The sequence below is a fragment of the Prunus avium genome, chromosome 6 (assembly GCF_965620075.1).
Source record: "Prunus avium chromosome 6, drPruAviu1.hap1.1, whole genome shotgun sequence".
Taxonomy (NCBI): domain Eukaryota; kingdom Viridiplantae; phylum Streptophyta; class Magnoliopsida; order Rosales; family Rosaceae; genus Prunus; species Prunus avium.
Genome location: NC_142289.1, coordinates 26737836 through 26758113, shown reverse-complemented (window position 1 = coordinate 26758113; position 20278 = coordinate 26737836). Strand labels below are relative to the sequence as shown.

At 36.6% G+C, this 20278-nt stretch overlaps 3 protein-coding genes, 1 long non-coding RNA gene and 1 pseudogene across 6 annotated transcripts; 2 read left to right on the top strand and 3 right to left on the bottom strand.

Annotated features, from left to right (window-relative positions):
- Window positions 1-70: 70 nt before the first annotated feature.
- On the bottom strand, window positions 71-2378 carry LOC110750038 (rust resistance kinase Lr10-like). The gene is made up of 3 exons (XM_021950288.2): window positions 1719-2378; window positions 1557-1592; window positions 71-1413 (listed from the first exon to the last, which is right to left on the bottom strand). The coding sequence occupies exons 1-3, from the start codon at window positions 2320-2322 to the stop codon at window positions 365-367; spliced, it is 1689 nt and encodes a 562-aa protein (XP_021805980.2). The 5' UTR covers window positions 2323-2378; the 3' UTR covers window positions 71-364.
- A 278-nt stretch (window positions 2379-2656) lies between these two features.
- On the top strand, window positions 2657-5503 carry LOC110765236 (uncharacterized). 2 transcript variants are annotated; one of them, XM_088254152.1, is made up of 4 exons: window positions 2657-3577; window positions 3789-3839; window positions 3953-4078; window positions 4216-5503. In XM_088254152.1, the coding sequence occupies exons 1-4, from the start codon at window positions 2707-2709 to the stop codon at window positions 5376-5378; spliced, it is 2211 nt and encodes a 736-aa protein (XP_088110278.1). In that variant the 5' UTR covers window positions 2657-2706; the 3' UTR covers window positions 5379-5503. The 2 variants fall into 2 exon arrangements, with proteins under 2 accessions (XP_088110278.1, XP_088110277.1); XM_088254151.1 differs by having other exon boundaries at window positions 2658-3577; window positions 3786-3839.
- LOC148293934 (NDR1/HIN1-like protein 10) lies at window positions 4258-7819 on the bottom strand (annotated as a pseudogene).
- A 654-nt stretch (window positions 7820-8473) lies between these two features.
- On the top strand, window positions 8474-12803 carry LOC110745593 (uncharacterized). Of its 2 annotated transcripts, none has more exons than XR_015836686.1 (2): window positions 8474-10034; window positions 12399-12803. It is a non-coding gene; the product is annotated as an uncharacterized LOC110745593 (long non-coding RNA). The 2 variants fall into 2 exon arrangements; XR_015836685.1 differs by having other exon boundaries at window positions 11365-12803.
- Window positions 12804-17780: 4977 nt separating this feature from the next.
- On the bottom strand, window positions 17781-20132 carry LOC110765237 (protein FAR1-RELATED SEQUENCE 5-like). The gene is made up of 2 exons (XM_088254656.1): window positions 18079-20132; window positions 17781-17928 (listed from the first exon to the last, which is right to left on the bottom strand). Exons 1-2 carry the CDS (start codon window positions 20130-20132, stop codon window positions 17781-17783), a joined length of 2202 nt encoding a protein of 733 aa, XP_088110782.1.
- Window positions 20133-20278: the final 146 nt, after the last annotated feature.

The window sequence follows — 20278 nt, the reverse complement described above, 5'->3', positions numbered from 1 at the left end:
ATTTTGGTTAATAAGACAATATGGGTCTCCCTTTTTTTCCTTTCTATAATTCAAAATACACCATTATATATGAATATATAGCAAAATACACCATTATTTATGAATATATAGAAAAAGAGACACCATCTTAGTCTCAATTATAACATGTACTGCTTTGATGAATTATTGCTATCTAATTAATACTTTACATTGAAATCTATTGAACTCAAACTAGTTTCTTAATTAACTAGTACTATCTCCTTAACACTAAAATACCATAACAATCTTATTATAATAACACTCAATGACTTATCTCATAAGTGAGTGGTATAATCCATGCAGGCACATGTGCTTCTTCAGCATAGAGGTCTGTTCATTATCTCCTTCAACTTGAGGTGCTCGCAAAAGGATTAGGAGGCATGGCTAGATTATTACCTTCTCTTTCCAACATTTGAACTACAACTTTCATTGAAGGACGATCTGTTGGATGCCATTGAATGCACCATAGACCCACAATTGCAAGTTTCCTAGCAATTGTAACATCTGCTTCATCGTCACCAATATGAATTCGTAGGTCGTTGCCCTGCTCTAATAGGTTATAGATCCATTCTGGGAAGTAGACTTGGCTAGTGGAGTCTTCCATGACTTTAAAGTTTTTTCTACCTCCAACCATTTCAAGTAACAATATTCCAAAACTATAGACATCTGACTTATAGGAGACATTGCCGAAGTTCCTTGAGAAGATTTCGGGTGCAATGTAGCCCATGGTCCCCCTGGCTGTAGTCATCGATATTGCGCTTTGATCCTTAGCACAAAACTTGGCTAAACCGAAATCAGAAACTTTTGGAGTGAAATCTTGGTCTAGCAATACGTTATGTGGTTTGATGTCGAAGTGGAGGATCCGTTGGTCACACCCTTGGTGAAGATATTCAATTCCTTTGGCTATTCCAAAAGCGATATCTTGTAACTTGTCCCAACCAAGGAATGAATTCTTATTATCTGCTGATGATAAGAAATTTTGCAATGAACCATTTGGTAAGTATTCATAAACAAGAGCACGAATAAATCCATCGGCACAAAATCCAACCAAGCGAACCACATTGACATGGTGGATTTGACACATAGTCCCCACTTCATTTATGAAATCTTCCCCTTTTTCACTTGAATTGTTGAGCATTTTAACAGCAACAAGTAACTCAGAGGAAAGAGTTCCTTTGAACACCGTTCCATAGGCCCCCTGACCCAACTTTTCCTTGAATTGATTTGTTATCCTTTTAATATCAGCATAGGAATATCTACTTGGCTTCATCGCTCTGTATTCATCCAAAAATCTTTCAATTCTAAGCTGATTTTCTTTTTCCTTTTTGTTTGAGTTGTAGACATAGTAGATTGTCGTCCCCGTCGCTATTAGAACTAAACAGAGTGCGGGAATACCTGCAAATATTTTCTTTTTGTGTCAAACGTGTTTTAAAGCATTTTTAGCCATTTTAAACTCTCTTCCAAACATACCCTTGATTAACTTCCTCCCCATTATATTCATAAAAGAAATGAAATGAAGGTTTGCGGATATAGCTCACCTAATATCTTCAGATTTGGCCTTCTATGATTACGACCTGTAAATGTTGTTCATGAAATAAGGGCCGGTTTTCAAATCAATGAAATCCGAAATTATAGTTTGCATAGAATCTTCAATTAATCTTGAAATTATAGTTGGAAAGTAAACTTGGAGTGTAAAATACCTTTGCAATGTTCACTTGATGGAACGGACCAACGCAATGTTCGCCACCCCTCATATTTCGAATCTGATGTGAAGTCACGCACCTTGATACAAGACACTAGGGGCATTTCATCAATGGAACATTCATAACCAATGACAGCGTAAATATGGTTACCAGAATTGTTGCCATGGCTCAATCTCGCCAGACAACCCTTACCATCTATGCTGGAACAATATTCATCTCTTTCTGTTGACGGTGGACAACTGAATAAGATTGCGCGGCCTACGAATTCGAAGGGAGAAGAACCATTACTGTAAAACAACTCCCTTGGCAAGCAACCATAATAAGGAATTCCTCTAATTGCATGAGATGTGTAGTTAATCTCTTCAACAATGAACTTAGTTGATGATGCCATATCGAGCAAAGTCGCTTTGTATTCGTCGCAAGAAATATCAAAGCCCCCGAAGCCACAATGGATTGGCTGCCTATCTTTAAGTCGAAATGGCCATCGGATGGCTGGGCCGTCTGGGTGACATCTTGTTTCTCCGCAATCTTCATGGCCTACTCCACCATTGACTCCTATTCCTATTACTACTACCACGGCCAACCACCATAAGAAATTCATGATGAGAACCCTTTCTAAGCAAATAAATCGAATTGCATGCAGATGATATAAACTCAGGGGTCAGTACTTCAATTTGATTACTTCAAGATGATATGGGCCCCACTCCATCTAGATGTTTGAGTCAATGGCGGGCGGGTCATGACTCATGACTCATAACTCATGCAACCCCTCTTCTTCTTTTTTTTATCTGACATTTTTATTTTTTATTTTTTTATTTATGTTGTGGTTCCAAATTTGCCCCTAAGTATAAATCAGGTAAGAAGTGTTTTCATGATTTTATTTGGCCATTACAAGGCACCCTTTTTGTAAAATTGAACCTATATCTAAGAGTCCCTTTAAATTAACTGTACTAAATTGAAAATCTCTTTCTTCTGCTCTGACATCATGTCTAGAGGAAGTCTCCTATCTGCTGCTTACAGAGCCCTCCTCCTTCATCATCTTCTTCTTCTTCTTCTTCTTCTTCTTGTTCCTTCCTCTTGTTCCCAAACAGTTTCCAATAATATTACAGCTAATAAAGCTCATGATAACTCTGATTGTACCCGTTCTTGTGGAAATATTAACATAAGCTCTCCATTCCGATTGAAAGGAGACTCTAAACACTGCGGCAACAAAAGCTTCGAGCTATCTTGTGAGGCCAAGGGAAATGGTACTACTCATCATGCAGTGCTATACTTTTTATCAGGAAAGTATTATGTACAAGCAATCAATTACAATAACTTCACAATCCGACTTGTGGATGCTGGTGTTCACAAGATCAAGGACAACTACTTCTCCCACCCACTCTACTCCTTCACCCCCTTCAACCTTTCTTATTCTGATTATTACAGCCCCATTTACAGTTATGATTACCCAACAGCATCATCAATGTCTATAATCTTCCTGAGCTGTAAAAATCCAATGAATTCTTCTGCTGTCATTGTTGAAACAGCTCCATGCATCAATGGGATCAGCAGCTATTCTTCTTTCCCCAATTTAACAACGTATTCTTATTTCATGGTTCTGCGTGGCTACGAGAATGGCCTATCCGATTTGGGGGTGTCCTGCAAAATAACACTAATGGTTATGGTGTCCCCTTCAACTGAGGAGCACATGACGTCTTGCAAAGGAATATATAATGAAATAGCGCATGGCTTTCAACTCTCATGGTTTCGTCATGCATGTGTAGGAAAGTGCAGACCAGAGGAATATTGCGAGCTGAACAGCAACGGCACTGGAATTCAATGCTCACCAGGACCAGTACCAGACCCAGAAGAAGGTGAGACAATTGCCAAACCTTTAAATTATAAATTATATATTAAAGAATGCTTATTTACTGTAATGTCCTCTGAAATTCAAAGGCACCCACTTTGATGACTATGATAGCATGTTGAACTGTAATTTCCAACAGTTACAGTTTTCTTTTCATAATTTGTGTATAATTTAGTCCCTTGGTGCTAATGTTACTGTCTTCTTTCGCAATGTAGTAGAAGTACAATATTGGTACGACAAGATCATGATGTCCATAATCAATAAAATAGGCGAGTGGATCCCTCAACTCTGTAAATAGACGTTTACTTTTCTTTGGCCTTTTCGCTTGACTAACCACCTTTGTCATTCCATTGATCGATTCATTTCTTTACTTCTGTTGCAGGAGGCGGTCTTAAACCCATATATAGGCTCCTCCAATTTGAAAGGCTTTTCCCTATGTATGTTAAAGGACGAGGTAATGAGAGATTATACCTTGGCCAGCTTCTGGGATGTGCAGTCGCTTCCCTAGGTAAGAGAATACTCGTGTGGATCACTGGAACATTAATATTCTTATATTGATTGAGATGGATATGCAAATGAGTATATTATTATTATTATCATTATTATACTTGGTGTTCATTAATTCCATTTTTGTGAACCTGCCAGCAATATACCTGGCAGCCAAATTTTCATTGGGTTTTCCCTTTGTAACTGCACTGCTAATATATAAATGGCGAAGGAGGCACTTGTCAATGTATGAGAATATAGAAGACTTTCTACGGAGTAATAATAATCTCATGCCAATAAGATACTCTTACTCAGACATCAAAAAGATGGCCAGAGGTTTCAAGGACAAATTGGGGGAAGGAGGCTATGGCTCTGTATACAAGGCAAAGCTCCGCAGCGGTCGCCTTGTAGCCATCAAGATGTTAGGCAGGTCCAAAATTAATAATGGCCAAGACTTTATCAATGAGGTTGCTACCATTGGAAGGATTCGCCATGTTAACGTGGTGCGACTTATTGGCTTCTGTGTTGAAGGTTCAAAACGTGCTCTTGTATATGATTTCATGCCTAATGGGTCTCTTGAGAAATACATTTTTTCTCAACAAGGAGTTGTCTCCTTAAGTTGCCATAAAATATTTGAAATCGCACTTGGAATAGCTCGTGGTATTGAATATCTCCATCGAGGTTGCAACATGCAAATTTTGCACTTTGACATCAAGCCTCACAACATTCTTCTAGACGAGAATTTTACTCCCAAGGTCTCTGATTTTGGATTAGCAAAGCTATACCCATTGGATAATAGCATTGTATCTTTGACTGCAGCAAGAGGAACCATGGGATACATTGCTCCAGAATTGTTCTACAAAAACATTGGAGGTATTTCGTACAAAGCCGATGTGTATAGTTTCGGAATGCTATTGATGGAAATGGCTGGTAGAAGGAAAAACTTGAATGCGGGTATAGAACAATCAAGCCAATTTAGCCAAATCTACTTTCCGACATGGGTTTCTGATCAGTTGAAGGCAGGAAAGGACATAGAAATAGGAGCTGATGCAACAGATGAGGAAAAGAAGATCATAAAGAAGATGATGATGGTGGCTTTATGGTGCATACAAATGAAGCCTATCGAACGCCCTTCAATGAATAAAGTAGTGGAGATGCTTGAAGGAGAAATTGAGAGCCTCCAAATGCCTCCAAGGCCTTTCTTATACCCACAACAAATTCCTGCAGATGAAGTTGGTGTGGACAATCTAAGTCCCTGTGCATCAAGTGCTTCGGAATCTGAAGAGATTACTTTGATTGCGGATGCAGATGAAGTGAATTAATATTGGTCACGATGTGGATCTATGTAAGGGAAAGTTAGTATTTGATCATAGCACAAATATGTTTACATGTTGTAAATTGATTTAAGCAAATAATCAGCCTCTGCCTTTGGTTATTGTATGAGAAAGTGCCTGCCAGAAATGCAATGACTTGAACTTTGATGACAATTAGGTTTACACAAATGAATTGCCCAAGAGAAACAACTCATTTGTATATGGATATGTTATCGAGTGGGCTTATTATGCTTGAATCAAGGGTTCAAAATTAAACAAGACCCTACACGTCAAATAATCTCCATATCTGAATTAGAATCCAGTTCTACCGACAATGACTAAACCATATGTAAGAGTTTACAGACCCAGAGCAAAGCTACAGACTTGGATTTGGACCAAATTGAAACTCAAACTCAAACTCAAAAACCTTAGTGCAAATCCCTAACCTCCTAAATTTCTAGGGCTGAAATCTGATGCAACTCTGATGTGGAAATACCATACCCCTTTTGTGAACTAGAGCTTAATGGAGTCAGCAATTTGGGCTAAAAGATTGAAAAGTGCAAACTACACGACTGAACCACAGACAGGAACGAAGAAAAAGCTTAAAAAACATTAGCCTAAGCTGCACAATCCACGTGGGCCTACCATGGAGGGATTCCAAAGGGAAGTTCCAGTTTCACTAAATTCTAAATTCTTAACATAGGAATATGGCAGACAAACTTGATTAACAAATTAATTAAAAGAAAAAACCGCAACTAAACCAATCTGATAAGTGGTAGAGTGCTATAATCTTCTCTTTGACATAGATAGATAACACACATCACAGAAGTAGAAGACATTGCTGTTAAAACTTAAAAAAAAGCTCTGTTATTAGATCATTGATCCCATCCTCAATCCTAAAAAAAGCTCTTGATTTTTGAACATATATCCCATCCATTTTCAAATCCACTAGGATCGGCAAAGCCTATAGATGTTCTAAACAACCACTCGTAAGGTGGATTCAACGAGTTTAATAACCAAAGCCAAAACAAGCATGAGACAGATGTTCTAAGCAACTACTCTGTTTCTTTCTAGTTTCTACTAAATAATGTTGCCTCCATCCATTTTCAAATCCCCCAGGTCTAGGATAAGCAAGCCTCCATCAAAAAACACCAAGAGCCATTAAAGGCAAATGAACTCTACTTGACCTCTATCAAAAAGACAACAATAATCAACTGAATACAACAAGCAAACAAGCTCAGCTAAGATGTAGTATTTTGGGAGGAGAAACAAAAAAACAAACTCAATTGCAACCATCACTAACCAGAAACAACAAAAGAATTGTAGTTAAAAATATATACAACAACTTAACCTAAATCCATAAACTCATCTTACTACTAATTATACAACATCACATTCCTCGTTCCTAACTTGTCACAATTTCAGAGACTTCAATTGAAAAGTGAGAGATTAAAAAAATTACCATTTGCACCACACGCATTGCCCCCATCTCAAACAACAACCTGGCAATCTCTTGACCCACCGGCCAAAGTACCCAACCCGCCTTTCGAAGAAAGAGAAACCGCCACGGCACGGCACAAAACCCTCAAGAGCCGCCGCCTCAGCCTCCACCCACCTCTCCGAAACTCAACCCTAGCCAAAAGCCTCACGTTGAAGCTCACGCTCCCACGCGCCCTATCCGCGTCGATGCCGCGCGCCACCGGAGCGCCAACGAACGAATTCGCCGCCGAGAAAGTCGCATTGACAGACGTCCGATCCTTAGTCCCCTGAGCGAACGGCGGAACCCGAGCCTCCGAAATGAAGCCGGGGCCGTAGTAGATAGAGGACTCGACGTTGTCGTATCGTATACTGAGCTTCTTGTTGGGGTTGTAGGCAATGAAGCCGACGGACCACGTGCCGGTCACGGACTGCGAGGCGGAGGAGACGTTGAAGTTGGAGAGAGAAAGCGAGTCGACTCGGAAGTCGGGGACCTTGGGGCGGAGGATGAGCCAGATGACGAGGAGGATGCAGCCGACAATGACGAAGAGGGCGACCATGGCGCCGACGAAGCGGCGGATGAAGGCCGCTCGTGGGTTGTAGGCGTTGGAGTAGGGGCCTCAGGGTTGGGTTTGGGTGGGGTTAGCGGAGTATGGATAGCCGCCGTTGGGCTGGCCGTAGGGCGGGGCCGGGTAGCCCGTGATGGGTCGGGTGGGGTCGGTCATGTTCGGGGTTTGAAGAATTCTGGGAATTGGGGGGATTTTCGGGGTTTATCAATTTACCGATTTTGTGGGGAAGAGGCAGAAAAGAGAAACGAGAAATCTCTCAGGGTATTTTTGAAGTGATTGAATTGTGGGTAAAGTAAAGAATTTGGGATTAATTAGATTTTTTTAATGCGAATCGGGTTTTGTTTTTGCGGAAGGTTTTACTCTCATTCTTTCTGAGTTAAATATTTGTTCTTCCATAAATTTTGAGATGAAGACAAATACCACCGTCTGCGTGCATATTACGCGTTAATTCTGGAATCTCCTAGATTCCATTAATCTACCCAATTGTGATTTTATTATTGGATTGTTTTAGCTCACTTTACATATTGTGCATTCCACTACTAAAATTCTACTTAAAATATCAATATCATTTACGGTTTTTAAGTTACTTATTTGGGACTATAAGTGATTATTTTTGAATTTTTGAAAATTCAACTTGTTTGATAAGAGAGGCCTCATCATTTGGCCCGTGGGCTCATGGGCCTACGGGGGCCCGCCCGGCCCATGAAAAAAAATCCAATTGTGATAAGCGCTGGGCTCTATTGATGCCACTAAGGGGTTGTTTGGTACGGTGGACTGTCATGGACAGGACTAAATCCTGGGACTGTCTTGGATTAACTCGGATTGGCTTAAGCTGGATTAAGTCCTGACCTACGTTTGGTGCTATGTCGGACTAAGAAGCTGGATTGTAAAAATAGTGAAAACCTATGTTTGGTACTGTGTCGGACTAAAAAAATTAATATTTAATTAAAAAATTTAACCTAAAAATAAATAATTAAAATTCTAATATTTATTTTTTTGTCAATTCATTATTTCATTAAACCACATACAACAAGGAAAGAACGGAATAAATTCTAATATTTAATTAGTGTTGTCCCTTGCGTTATCAAGTCAAGAGCAAGAGGACCCAGCAAGCAGCAGCATTCATTTTCTTCTTCTTTTCTCTCTCTCTCTCTCTTCTTTCTGATCTCATTTTCTTCTTTTATTTTCTTCCTCTTTCTTTCCTTCTTTCTTATCTCTGTTTCTGGTTTAATTATTTCCAACTTTTTCTTTTTGGAACTTCTGCGAATTGGAACTGCTTTTCTCTTCTTTGTTTTGGGGTTTCATTATTCTCTATTTCTGGTTCTTCTCTTTTACCAATTCCCTACCTAAACCCTTTCTAATTCGTGTTTTTCTCTTGTGTACAAACAGAGATGGCGAAGAGAGATGGTTCTGGGTTTTGCGGCTGGCTGGGGTGGCGAAAAGAGATGGTTCTTCGGGTGGCTTGGGCTTCTCGGTGCTGGGTCTGTGCATGGCTTGCGGGTAGGTGTCATGAGGGAGAACAAATCCTGGGGAGAAGGGGGAGTGCTGGGCGTTGGGTTCTACCATAGAATGTCGATTGGGTCTGTGGTGGCTTGGTTTTGATTCAAGCCGTAAGGACATCCAGCTAGACTAGCAAGTTCTAAATAGCGATGGTGCTATTTTGCGAACCGCTTTTGGGGCTCACTCTATTAGACATGCGAGTCCGGTTATTTTTTCACTATTGGACTATATAGTCTCGTTTAAGCTAATCCCCTCTCTTACCAAACATGGGTTTTAAGTGTTATTTAATCCAGTCCAGTCCAGTGAAGCATAGTGAGACATACCAAACATGCCCTAAGTGAGAACCTCATATGAGGAATTAATCTCAGCCACCAAGTTGATCTGAACGGCCAGAGACAAAGAAACAAGCTTACAATAGAAACGGGTACGCTACACTTCCCCTTTTGTCCACGTGTCTTGGCGCGCCTTTTCCAATCCCGCCTTTCTTCATTCCAATCGCGCCTTTCTTCTTCTTAATTCATTTTTTTCAGACTCTCTCTTTTTACTCCCAAACAGATTCTCCTCTTAATACCATCCCATATTTTCTTTAGTTAGAATCGATATCTTTCTCTTGAACTCTCGAACTCTCTATTATGCCCTATCTATTTCCCTCCTCTCCAACTCCATCTCTGTCTTGGTATCTCTTTCATTTTTATACAGTCCTTATACAAATAAAACCTCATTTCTCTCTTACTTCCCTTTCTTCTTCTCTCTCTACCCAACAAATTTCTAGGTCTGAAACGGGTGGATGATGGGTTTATAGTTTAAGGTACAGATCTGTTGAAATTTATTTATTAATCCATTTTTGGGACTTTTTATGGGATCCTTACAAATCAATGGTGTTCATGGTGGATTTGGGTTAATTTGGGGCTCTAAGCGTCCAGATCTATACAGGGAAGTGGAAATAGTCTTTTCTACTTTAATCACTTTGTATTATGTTAAAAAAAATTCCAGTTTTTTTTCTCCTTTGTTGCTTGATTTGTGCATTTTGACATTACTTTGCAGGCTTGGTGTTTGCTTCTAAATGACAAAGTTATATTTAGGATGCAATGGCCATAATATGCAGATCTTTAGGTCAATGGTATGGTAATTCTGATTATTTGACATCTATTCAATATGTTGGCTTTCTCGGTTCTAGTTTTGTTTGCTAAAATATAAATTGGCGTCAGTTGCTTTGTGTCTTGTGTTTTCAAGTTTCTTTTTTGTTATAATTTTCTGTTTGAATTTGTTGGTGGGTAGGCATTATGATTCTGCGTGGAGTTGAATTTTTTTTTAAATTTATGTTTCTCTGCTATGCATTAGTTGAACTTTCATGCATTTTTCAACTGGTTCAGCTCTGCTTTACTACACATTTGCTGTGCCATTAGGTCTGTGATATGGAGGTTGAGATTGACTTGTTGCTTTGCTTTTCATGCCTTTTGGGTCTGTTTTCTTTTATTTTGTTATGAGCTTCATTGGTAAATTTTTTTGTGGTTGTCTAGTTTCATCTACCTTCAACATGTTAAGCATAGTAACTCTATATATAAGGTTTGCTGTTGTTTAAATGTTTTTTTCCTTTTTCCAAAATTTGGCTTTTTTTTTTTTGCTATTGTTTGTGGTAATTTGTTAATGTGTAGATTCACAGATGTTGCTTCTTCCTGGTTAATGTACACTGTAGATCCCTCCAGTTTTGTAGCTGATGCTTTGCTTATTCTACTTCTCGTCTTTCTCAAACTTCCAAGGACCTCTCTCTGTTTGCTTTAACCCTCATTGTCCTCATGCTTTCGCCATCTAGTGGTGTGAGTGTTAGGCATCTTTTTAGTTATTTAGTGGGGCTTGGAAAACAATTAATAAGTACCATTAGAAGTAGAACATATAATAGAAAAATGAAGATCTAAACTGTGAGTATGAGATGATTTAGGATGCATACGGATCAATGCATCTTGTCAAGACAGCATTTGCATACCCTGTTTATGTGCTACATTTGCATACCTTGTTTCTATTTATATGCTGTCGTGTGAATGCGAGCATTGTAAGTTTTATGGGTAGCCTTTCTAGTGATTAGCATTTTTGGAGTATTGTGTCCATTTCACAAGTGAGTTCTTATGTTAGGATGGTGAAAATGACCTACCTACTGGTCCTCTCTCTCCCCTGTTTTCTTTCTCTACACACACACACACACATATATATATATATTGATATAATGAGTTTATCGTGTCTTGGCACCATTTCTTAAATACATCTTTGTTTCGTTGTTCAGACTTTAGTTTTAAATTTTGGCTAAATAAGATCATGAATCGGAGCTTGGTTCTGCAGATTCTGCATTGCTGAATCTGTATGTCTTTATGTTGCTATTGTCTTTGATGTTGTTTTACTTGTTTGGAAGTTTGATTAATATAATGTACTTTTCTTTTCTTTTCTTTTTTTTGCAGGCAAGTTATCCAATTTCAAACATGCCATTTAGTTTAGCTACCTTTGATGCATGTGCTCACGGAGATTTAAAAGTTCATTATGTGTTTTTGAGTTCACAAACTTCACCTTTTTTTTTTTTTTTTGCTTAAACGTGTTTCATAAACACATCAAAGGAATTCACTAGAGCTTCAGCATTGATTGATTTACTATTCACTAAAGCTTCGTAAATATTATTTTTATTTTTTGACTAAGAAGTCTTCATTAGTATTTTTATAAAAAATTTCAAATGAACTTAAAATATGTTTCGTGAACGCTTCAAAAGGATTCACTAGAGCTTCAACATCGCCCGATTTACTGTTCACTAAGGTTTTGTAAATATTATTTTTATTTTTTGACTCACAAGTCTTCGTTAGTATTTTTATGAATTTTTTCAGATAAACTTCAAATATGTTTCGTAAACGCTTCAAAAGGATTCACTAGAGATTCAACATCGCTTGATTTACTGTTCACTAAAGCTTCGTAAATATTTTTTTTATTTTTTGACTCATAAGTCTTCATTAGTATTTTTATGAAAATTTTCAAATAAACTCAAAATATGTTTCGTAACGCTTCAGAAGGATTCACTAGAGCTTCAACATCATTTGATTTACTGTTCACGAAAGTTTCATAAATATTATTTTTATTTTTTTGACTCAGAAGTCTTCATCAGTTTTTTGATGAATCTTTTCAGATAAACTTAAAAGATGAAGAAAATGTCACAAGGAGGTTCTGGTATTTTGTGTGTGTATTTCTCTTCATTTTTTATGTATTTATTATAATTTTTGAAACTTAAAGCATTGGAAAATAGTAATAAATGGAAGAAATAGACAAGTGGCACCACCTTAATGGTGCGTCATCAGTGCTTCTGATGGGCGGCATTCTTGTGTAGCACAACTCATTTGAGTTTCATTTTTGTGTGTTGACAAAATGGTTCAGAATTTTTTCATTAGAAGATTACAATCAATCAAGGATGTTGAGAACTGCGTTGACAATATATGCATGTTGTGGTCTGCAGAAAATCAATTTATGCATGATATTTAACATATGAACCCGCGACTAGCTAATTGCTTGGGGAACGTGTTGGTGGATCAGCTGTGAGATAAGCATGGTTCCGTCCAATGTGACCAACATACCCGATATGAGAAATGGACAAAATGCAGCAATAGAGAACATAGAAACTCCGGTTTTGTTGATTTCTGTTTGTGCAAAGCGAGTATTGACTTCTTTGCTCCTAAGAAGTAGGAAAGTAGACAAGAAGGAAGAAGAACACAACATCACTGGAAATAGCAATAAAAGCTTCAAAAGGATTCACTAGAGCTTCAACATTCCATGATTTACTATTCACTAAAGCTTCATAAATATATTTATGTATTTATTCTATTTAATGAGTTATTATGATTTTGGAAGTTAAACCATTAAAGTTTCATTTTGTTGTGTTAACCTTCAAAAATTCACTATGATGTGTGAAAATAAAATTTGACTTTGGGAAGTTTGAAGTAATAATTGGAGGAAGAGTTTGAAGTAAAATAAAATTCAACATAGTATTATTGTTAGTATAGAAGCAAACTTGGACTTTGACAAATTCTTTGAATTTTTTATATGTCAAAATTATATTTTAAAGCTTAAAAGATGAAATAAATGTGACAAGGAGTTCATGGGATTTTTTTGGTGAATTTTACTGAATTTATTATGATTTTTTGAAGTTAAAAGCATTGAAAAATAGTAATAAATGGAAGAGAATGATACATGGCAACGCCTCATGGATGCGTCGTCAGAGTTTCTGATATTATTACATTATCTTTGACTATGATGTGTGAACATAAAATTTGACTTTGAAATTTGAAGGAATAATTGGAGTAAGAGTTGAAGTAATACAGTGGGCGCCCCCCACGACAGTTGTCATATTGTCCATCTCTTCAATTTAATACATTTTATCTATGATTTAAATTCTAAAATTCATAATAAATACATTACAAATTCCTAAAAATATGCCGAAAATTCATACGAACTCTTTGTGAAATTCTCTTCAACATAAAGCTTCAAACAATCTTATTTTGAGTTTTTTTTTTATGGAATCTTATTTTGAGTTATAAATATTCAAAGTGACAACAAAAACTCAAATTAATTGATGTACAGACAAAAACACAAGTTAATCACTATACCACAACTTGACATAAATAGCATTGCATTTTCATTATGGCATTTTCACACATTGCATAAATAAAAACTATGACATAAATAACATTATATTATCATTATGACATTTCCACACATTGATTAAAAAAAAAACTTTCACATGTGTTGTAAAATATAAGGCTTTGACGTTGTCGGAAATTATAGCGTATTTCCGAGGGCAATAAGTGGTTGTCATAATTATTTGCTCTCATTAAAAGTTTAATGCTACACTTTTCACAATTCTTTTTTATTTACTGAATCTAAGGGGGTGTATCCAATTCTAACTTTTAAAGACTTTTTCTAAGTGAGTGACTTTCCTAGAGTTGACAGATTCTTAATGACTTGTACATACTTTATAAAGTTAAAGTGACAAACTTTCATATACTTTTGCCATAGAGTTTTATAGACTTTTAAATACTTATTTTTATATTTATTTTACGAATAGCATTTATCTTTTAATATGTTGAATTAACTAGTTGGCATACATGGAACAAAAAACTAGAAAAAAAAAAAAACAATTGGATACAATGACGTAAAAGCAAAGAATAGTTCTCCTTAACATTAGAAAATGATATAAAAATGACAAAGTGTTATAAATCCATACGTTATGGGTTTATAGGTTATGGATACCCACAATAATATCCATCATTATATATGTGTAACCTACCAATGTATTTGTAACCTATCAATTATGGGTGGTAGGTGATTCAGGTCTCTCTGCCCCTATAAATAGTGGCACCAAATATGAATGATAATGGCACCAAATATAAATAGTCTCTCTACCCCTATAAATAGTGGCAACAAATTTCCTAGTTTTACAACACAAAGTACAATTATAGTTTTAAAAGTCATTAACATTTTGGATACCTCAATTATAGTTTTAAAAGTCATTAAAAGTGTTATATGTCTTTTTATTAACAAAGGGTTTCAAAGTTTGGCTCTGTTTTAACAGTGGAGATTCAACAACAAAGAGTTAGTTTGTGTTATATAAGGTCATATAATATGTCCTTAACATGAAAATATAACATTACTTTATATATAGATATCAATTTCACATAGTATAGTTTGTTTTTGTATAAAGATTTATATATATCAGTTTTACGTAGTATAGTATAGTTTTGTTTGGAATATCAAATTGACAATCAAATTACACAATTTAATTATGTAGTAATCCCTTACCATTCAAGAAAATATAATAACCTCTAAAATTTGTTTAATTATTAAAAATTAAAATGTAATTTTATAAAAATACACGTCATAAATGTGCATCATAGATATTGATTTTGAGAAATTGAAAAAAGATATCATAGATAGTGATTTCTCCCAATGTTTTCCCCGCGCTTCTTTTTCACGGAAATTCTAATTTCGTGCTTTATTCCCTCTAGTAGAACCATCTCGCGCTCTCGTCTTAACAAAAGTTTCGCGCTTCTCTCTCAGCCCCAAATCGAAACAACACACCCTTTTCCTCCTTCAGAACCAAACCCTAAAACTCCCACACCCACTCTCCATCTGCCTCTCTCTCACTTTAGCTCTCTCTTGTTCTATCTCTTTCGGCCTCTCTTCATCCTTCACTAGAAGATTAGCCAGCAATCTCATCACTCCATCTCATCAGCTTTGTCTCTCTCTCTCTCTCTGATCTACCTCTCCATTTCCTCATCTATCTCTCTCTCTCTCTCTCTCTCTCGATATGGCTACATAGTCTCCAAGAAGAAGTATTATTGCTTTGTAAGTATCCATTTTAAGAACTCAATCTCTTATTTCGTATTTGGGTTTCGAGTTTTGGGTTCAAAAGTTTGGATCTTGGTGTGTTTTGGTTCTGAATTAGATTTTTACTCAAGTGATGGTGATAATGGCAGAGAATAGAATGAGTACTTGCTCTTTATTAATTATTGAATTTTAAGTAGTTTATGGGTGTTTCTATTTTGTAAGTTCTGTAAATTCCCAAACTTTATTTTGGCCTTTTCGGGTTCACACTGATGGTAAGGAGTTCTCACCAATTATTGGGTGTTTTTTGTTGATGTTGGGACATCTGAGATTAGTAACCACTTTCAGAAATTAATATAATTTAATTGTTCAATTTTATTCCAACTCATTGTTTCATTTGCTTGTGATATGTTGCTAGCTAAAATTTGGCTTTGTTTTTTCATATTTCTGTTGTTTAACTCTCATCATATTTGCTTTCTTGGATACACTGAAGTAAAGGTACTGCCTCTCATCTTGTTTCCCAATCCTAGACTAATTTTCTAAGATACATGTCATATACGACAAAGGGTAATTGTTAATTTGTTAGAACAAAGTAATGGTTATCATATACATGTCATTAATTTTCTGCTCTTTTTTCTGTTTGCAGATGAAGATGCTGGATGGTATGATGGTCAGGTACATAGGTTTTTAGATTGCCTTTTGGTTTGGCAGAGATGACCAATGTTTATGTTACATCATCTGTTTCAATGCTCACAACTCTTTCAGCATATTTCCTTGCCTTAAAAGTTTGAAGTTTTTCCTTTTCAATGCAATTTCCTTCTCTTTGGTAGAATCAGAAACAAATTCTTTTTGCTTGTAAATAAGTATACGACATGGTAGTAAAGGTTGGAAATTCCATTCGAAGTTGGCCTGGAGGATATGACAGAACCTGATATTATAGTGAATAGTTGTTATGGAACTTGTTGATTTACAATGATGCATCCGCATGGGATATATAGACACAGCAAATATAGAAAGTTACATTGGATGCTCTAGCTAGTAATAGAATATTCAAATTGTGGGTGGATGTTTTCAAGCCTGATTTGGAGGAAAGAATGTTAGCAACTTTAGTTGACTATTATATGTTAACTAGTGGCATCTAGAGAATCATTATGTCTGGGAATCATTATGTCTTCTATCAGGATATTCCATTCGAAGTTGAAATTTATTGTAACTATCACCAAAATATGTTTCGTAAATGCTTCAAAAGGATTCACTAGAGCTTCAACATTGCATGATTTACTTTTCACTAAAGCTTCATAAATATTATAATATTTGTTGACTAAGAAGTCTTAGATGTAGAAAGTGTTACAAGAAGTCTGTAGAAACTTTTGTATGTATTTTCTGCTCTTTTTCTCAAAGTCAAGTTTGTTTCTATACTAACAACAATTCTATGTTGAATGATCGCTTGAAGTTTTTTTTTCAGGAAGAGGAAAGGTTTAGTGCTGCTTGGATTTGATATGGGTTCATTTTGATATTCTTGTTTTGGGTCTTTGATTGAACTCTCATATTCATATTGTTGAAGTTTGTTGTCCAATAATTGGGTTTCATTTCAAATTCTTAGCTTGGGTGGTTAATTCTTGTTTTTATATTCAAGAGCCGCAACATCCTAGTGAACATTTACTCAATTGAAAAAAGAATTGAGAGATTATTGACAATTTATGCACCGGTTATTGACAAATTATTGACAGGTTCTTGATATATTATTGATATCATTGATAAGCATCCTAAAAGGTATCCAAGCCCTTTTTTTTTATGGCTTGCATTTACAAGCATTGGTTGACACCTCAAGTCGTTGCAAGGAACTTGTAATTTTTTTGTATATTAGAGAAATGACTCGAGTTGGAATCCCAATGCTACAACATCATTTGTCTGTTGCCAAAATATGTTTCGTAAATGTTTCAAAAGCATTCACTAGAGCTTCAACGTTGCATGATTTACTGTTCATTAAAGCTTCATAAATATTATTATTATTTCACATAGACTGGTTTTTGTTTTCACATTGATTCACTATGGCATCAACTTATGTTTATGTCGATTTTAGAGTAAGGAACCCTTCAATATTGTAGAGAACTAGAAACCAACACCAGCAAATTCACAGACAAACAAGCCAAATAACACAGCAAGCACGTAGATTCTCAATGCTCAAGCAGCAAAATATTCTCACACAGACACAGAGGAAAAATAGAAGGAAGAAGACTGAAACTAAAAGCTTCGCAATAAAACATCCTATAGACAAGAGAGCACTCTACGGAAAGCATGTCTCCTATAGTAATACAAAAGTATCTCCTTGAGCCAATGAACAAAATATACCACCCAACAGCATGCTCTCATGCTTTTACAAAAATGGATAAAGTAGCTTTGGATTCCTTTGGCTTGGTTTAACTTTCAACAAATATCATACATGAACCAATTGCTTAGGTGTCACAAATGATTCCCAAAACATTCCGAAATGGCGCAAATAGGTAACAACAACTACTCAAACGCTTGGTCGGTGCATTAAATCAAACTCTTTCATAAATGACTCTATCATACTTGGTTGAGCACCTTCATCATTCTGTGTGCTCTGAGTATGCTGCATATTCTCAGGAACTGGAGCAGAAACGTCTACATCAGAAGATGAAGAGCTGCAAGAAAGCCAAAAAATCCATAAAACAATAACGAAAACTTGTTAAAGGCGTACATCTTCAACTATAATATACGATATATTTGCTTATGGGCTTGCAAGTCTTGGACATCTCCGTCTATCATGATCAATCTTCATACACACAGTGCACCGACGTTTACGTCGTTCTGCTTCCTTCTCATGCCGTCCTTTAACTCTTTTTGAACAACCTTTTGATTTTACTTGGTGTGGATCTTTGATTCTTACTTGGGGTGAACTAGTTCCCCCTTCTTCATTGGATTCTTCAACATGAGCTCCTGAAGATGCCAAGCTAATCAGCTTACCACGAATTCCATCAAATGTTTTTTGGAGCAGCTCAGAACCTTCAGCGGACAACAACGCAGAATCAATCAAATTGGCTGCAACTTTGCACATGGTCGATCTCTTAACCAAAATACAACCATCAACGCAATCCTTAACTTCTTTGCCATCCTTCTCAAAAACTACACCGGACTTCGCACTTTTCATCCATCTTTTCAATATGTACTTCTCTGGCAAATACTGAACCTGCTTCATTCTTAAAAATGATATGATGTGTCGGCATGGAATACCACGAAATTCGAATCCTTGGCAACTGCAGTAAGCTTGATCAGCATCTTTATCATGCACAAGCTCCTTTATACGTGTAACTCCCGGCTCTACCCTCTCATTTACTTTGTACCTGCAGTGAGTATCATCTTCCTTTACAAGTTCTAAGAAGCATAAAAGGCTTTGGAAATCCTCGCGCTCAAACATTTCAAAAATTCCCTTTGTGTAAATGTCTGCCATTTGATGTTGCATTGGTGTGAGAAATGGAGTTTGAGGTTTTTCATGTTGATCAACATGATCAGCCAATAACTCCTTGTGCCTCTGTGATGCAAGAGCTCTTTCAAAACGTACTATAAATTCCATCAATGTGTTTTTCCTGTTAATATATTTTTTGAAAAATGAATGACAGCTTTCAGCTCGTTGACTACTTGACATCCCAGCTGAAAACACATGTTTTACATATGATGGAACCCAATTCTCCCTCAAGGCATGAATTGAGCTAAGCCATAGATGGTCTTTCAGACCATTCTTTGTGATAACTTCTTCCCATTTCGCATCAAATTCTTCTTTGCTGTCCATATCCCATATGCAATTGCACAGTTCCAAAAAGCTTTTTCTAATGCCGGGTTTCTCGGTGAACTTATTCATTATATGCCATATGCAATATCTATGGAACGTTGTCGGGAGACTTGCCGCAATCGCCTTTGCCATGGCTGCATCTTGATCAGTAATGATCATTTTCGGTGCACCACATGGCATGGCTTTCTTAAATTGCTCAAACAACCAAACAAATGATTCTGTGGTTTCACTGGTTAGGAATGCACAAGCAAACAATATTGTCTGTCGATGGTTATTAACACCTAACAAAGGGGCAAAGACCATGCCATAGCGGTTGGTGTTGAATGTCGTATCAAATACCAACACGTCTCCAAAAAACCCATAAGCACGTCTTGACCTTCCATCTGCCCAGAAAACATTACCCATCCTTCCTTCCGAATCTACCTCCATCTTGAAATAAAATGATTCATTTTTTTCTTGCTTAAGCAAAAAAAGCTCCTTAAGCAGCTCTGCATCATGGCCAGTCACCTCCTCTCGCATGTCCCTTTGGTAATTATACATATCTTTCCTTAAAAACCCAATATTTTCCAATCCCCCTGCTAGCACCTCAAGAAGGCTTACTTGTTGATGTACAGGGATATTAACTTTGGAAAGATGTGCATTATACACCTTTGTAGACTCTGTAACTTTACGGTGAGATCTCAACAAATGGACTTTATCTTGTGTTGTCATTTCATGGTTGTGTTCCTCCCTGAAGGTTTGAACAATGTATTTATTCTTTTCATATGGCTTCAAAACCACAAGTTTAGTCATGCAACCAGTTCGAGCACATCCTCGCCTTCTTTTCTTACAACTAACCTTGATCTCCATATGCCCTTGTTTGCAACAGACAAATTCTTTCCTTACTACCTCCCCTGTCACTCTGGAAGTTTTGGTTGTATAACACCGAACTCCAAATCCTGCTTTTTGTGCATATAAATTATACATTTTGAACACATCCTCAAGAGAATCAAATTCAAGTCTCACTTGTGGTTTGAACTCCGCACTTACTTCCGGTGTCACCTCGGTTTCAGACTCCATTTCACAATTCTTGCAATTTAACCCTGAATATCACATCACTATCATAATAATATTGGAACATGCTTTTAATGAGCATTCAAATATATATATAAGAAACAAGATATTTAAACGAAATAGACTCTGAAACATTATTCTCCACATAGGAA

Coding starts and splice junctions, on each gene's coding strand:
- LOC110750038 (XM_021950288.2), bottom strand. CDS start 2,322: ATGAATTTCTTATGGTGGTTGGCCGTGGTAGTAGTAATAGGAATAGGA. Junction 1,593..1,718: donor ATCAAGTGAACATTGCAAAG/GTATTTTACACT, acceptor CAACATTTACAG/GTCGTAATCATAGAAGGCCA. Junction 1,414..1,556: donor GCCAAATCTGAAGATATTAG/GTGAGCTATATC, acceptor AAATATTTGCAG/GTATTCCCGCACTCTGTTTA.
- LOC110765236 (XM_088254151.1), top strand. CDS start 2,707: ATGTCTAGAGGAAGTCTCCTATCTGCTGCTTACAGAGCCCTCCTCCTT. Junction 3,578..3,785: donor AGTACCAGACCCAGAAGAAG/GTGAGACAATTG, acceptor TTCGCAATGTAG/TAGAAGTACAATATTGGTAC. Junction 3,840..3,952: donor GTCCATAATCAATAAAATAG/GCGAGTGGATCC, acceptor CTTCTGTTGCAG/GAGGCGGTCTTAAACCCATA.
- LOC110765237 (XM_088254656.1), bottom strand. CDS start 20,132: ATGGAGTCTGAAACCGAGGTGACACCGGAAGTAAGTGCGGAGTTCAAA. Junction 17,929..18,078: donor GCAGAACGACGTAAACGTCG/GTGCACTGTGTG, acceptor GCTTTCTTGCAG/CTCTTCATCTTCTGATGTAG.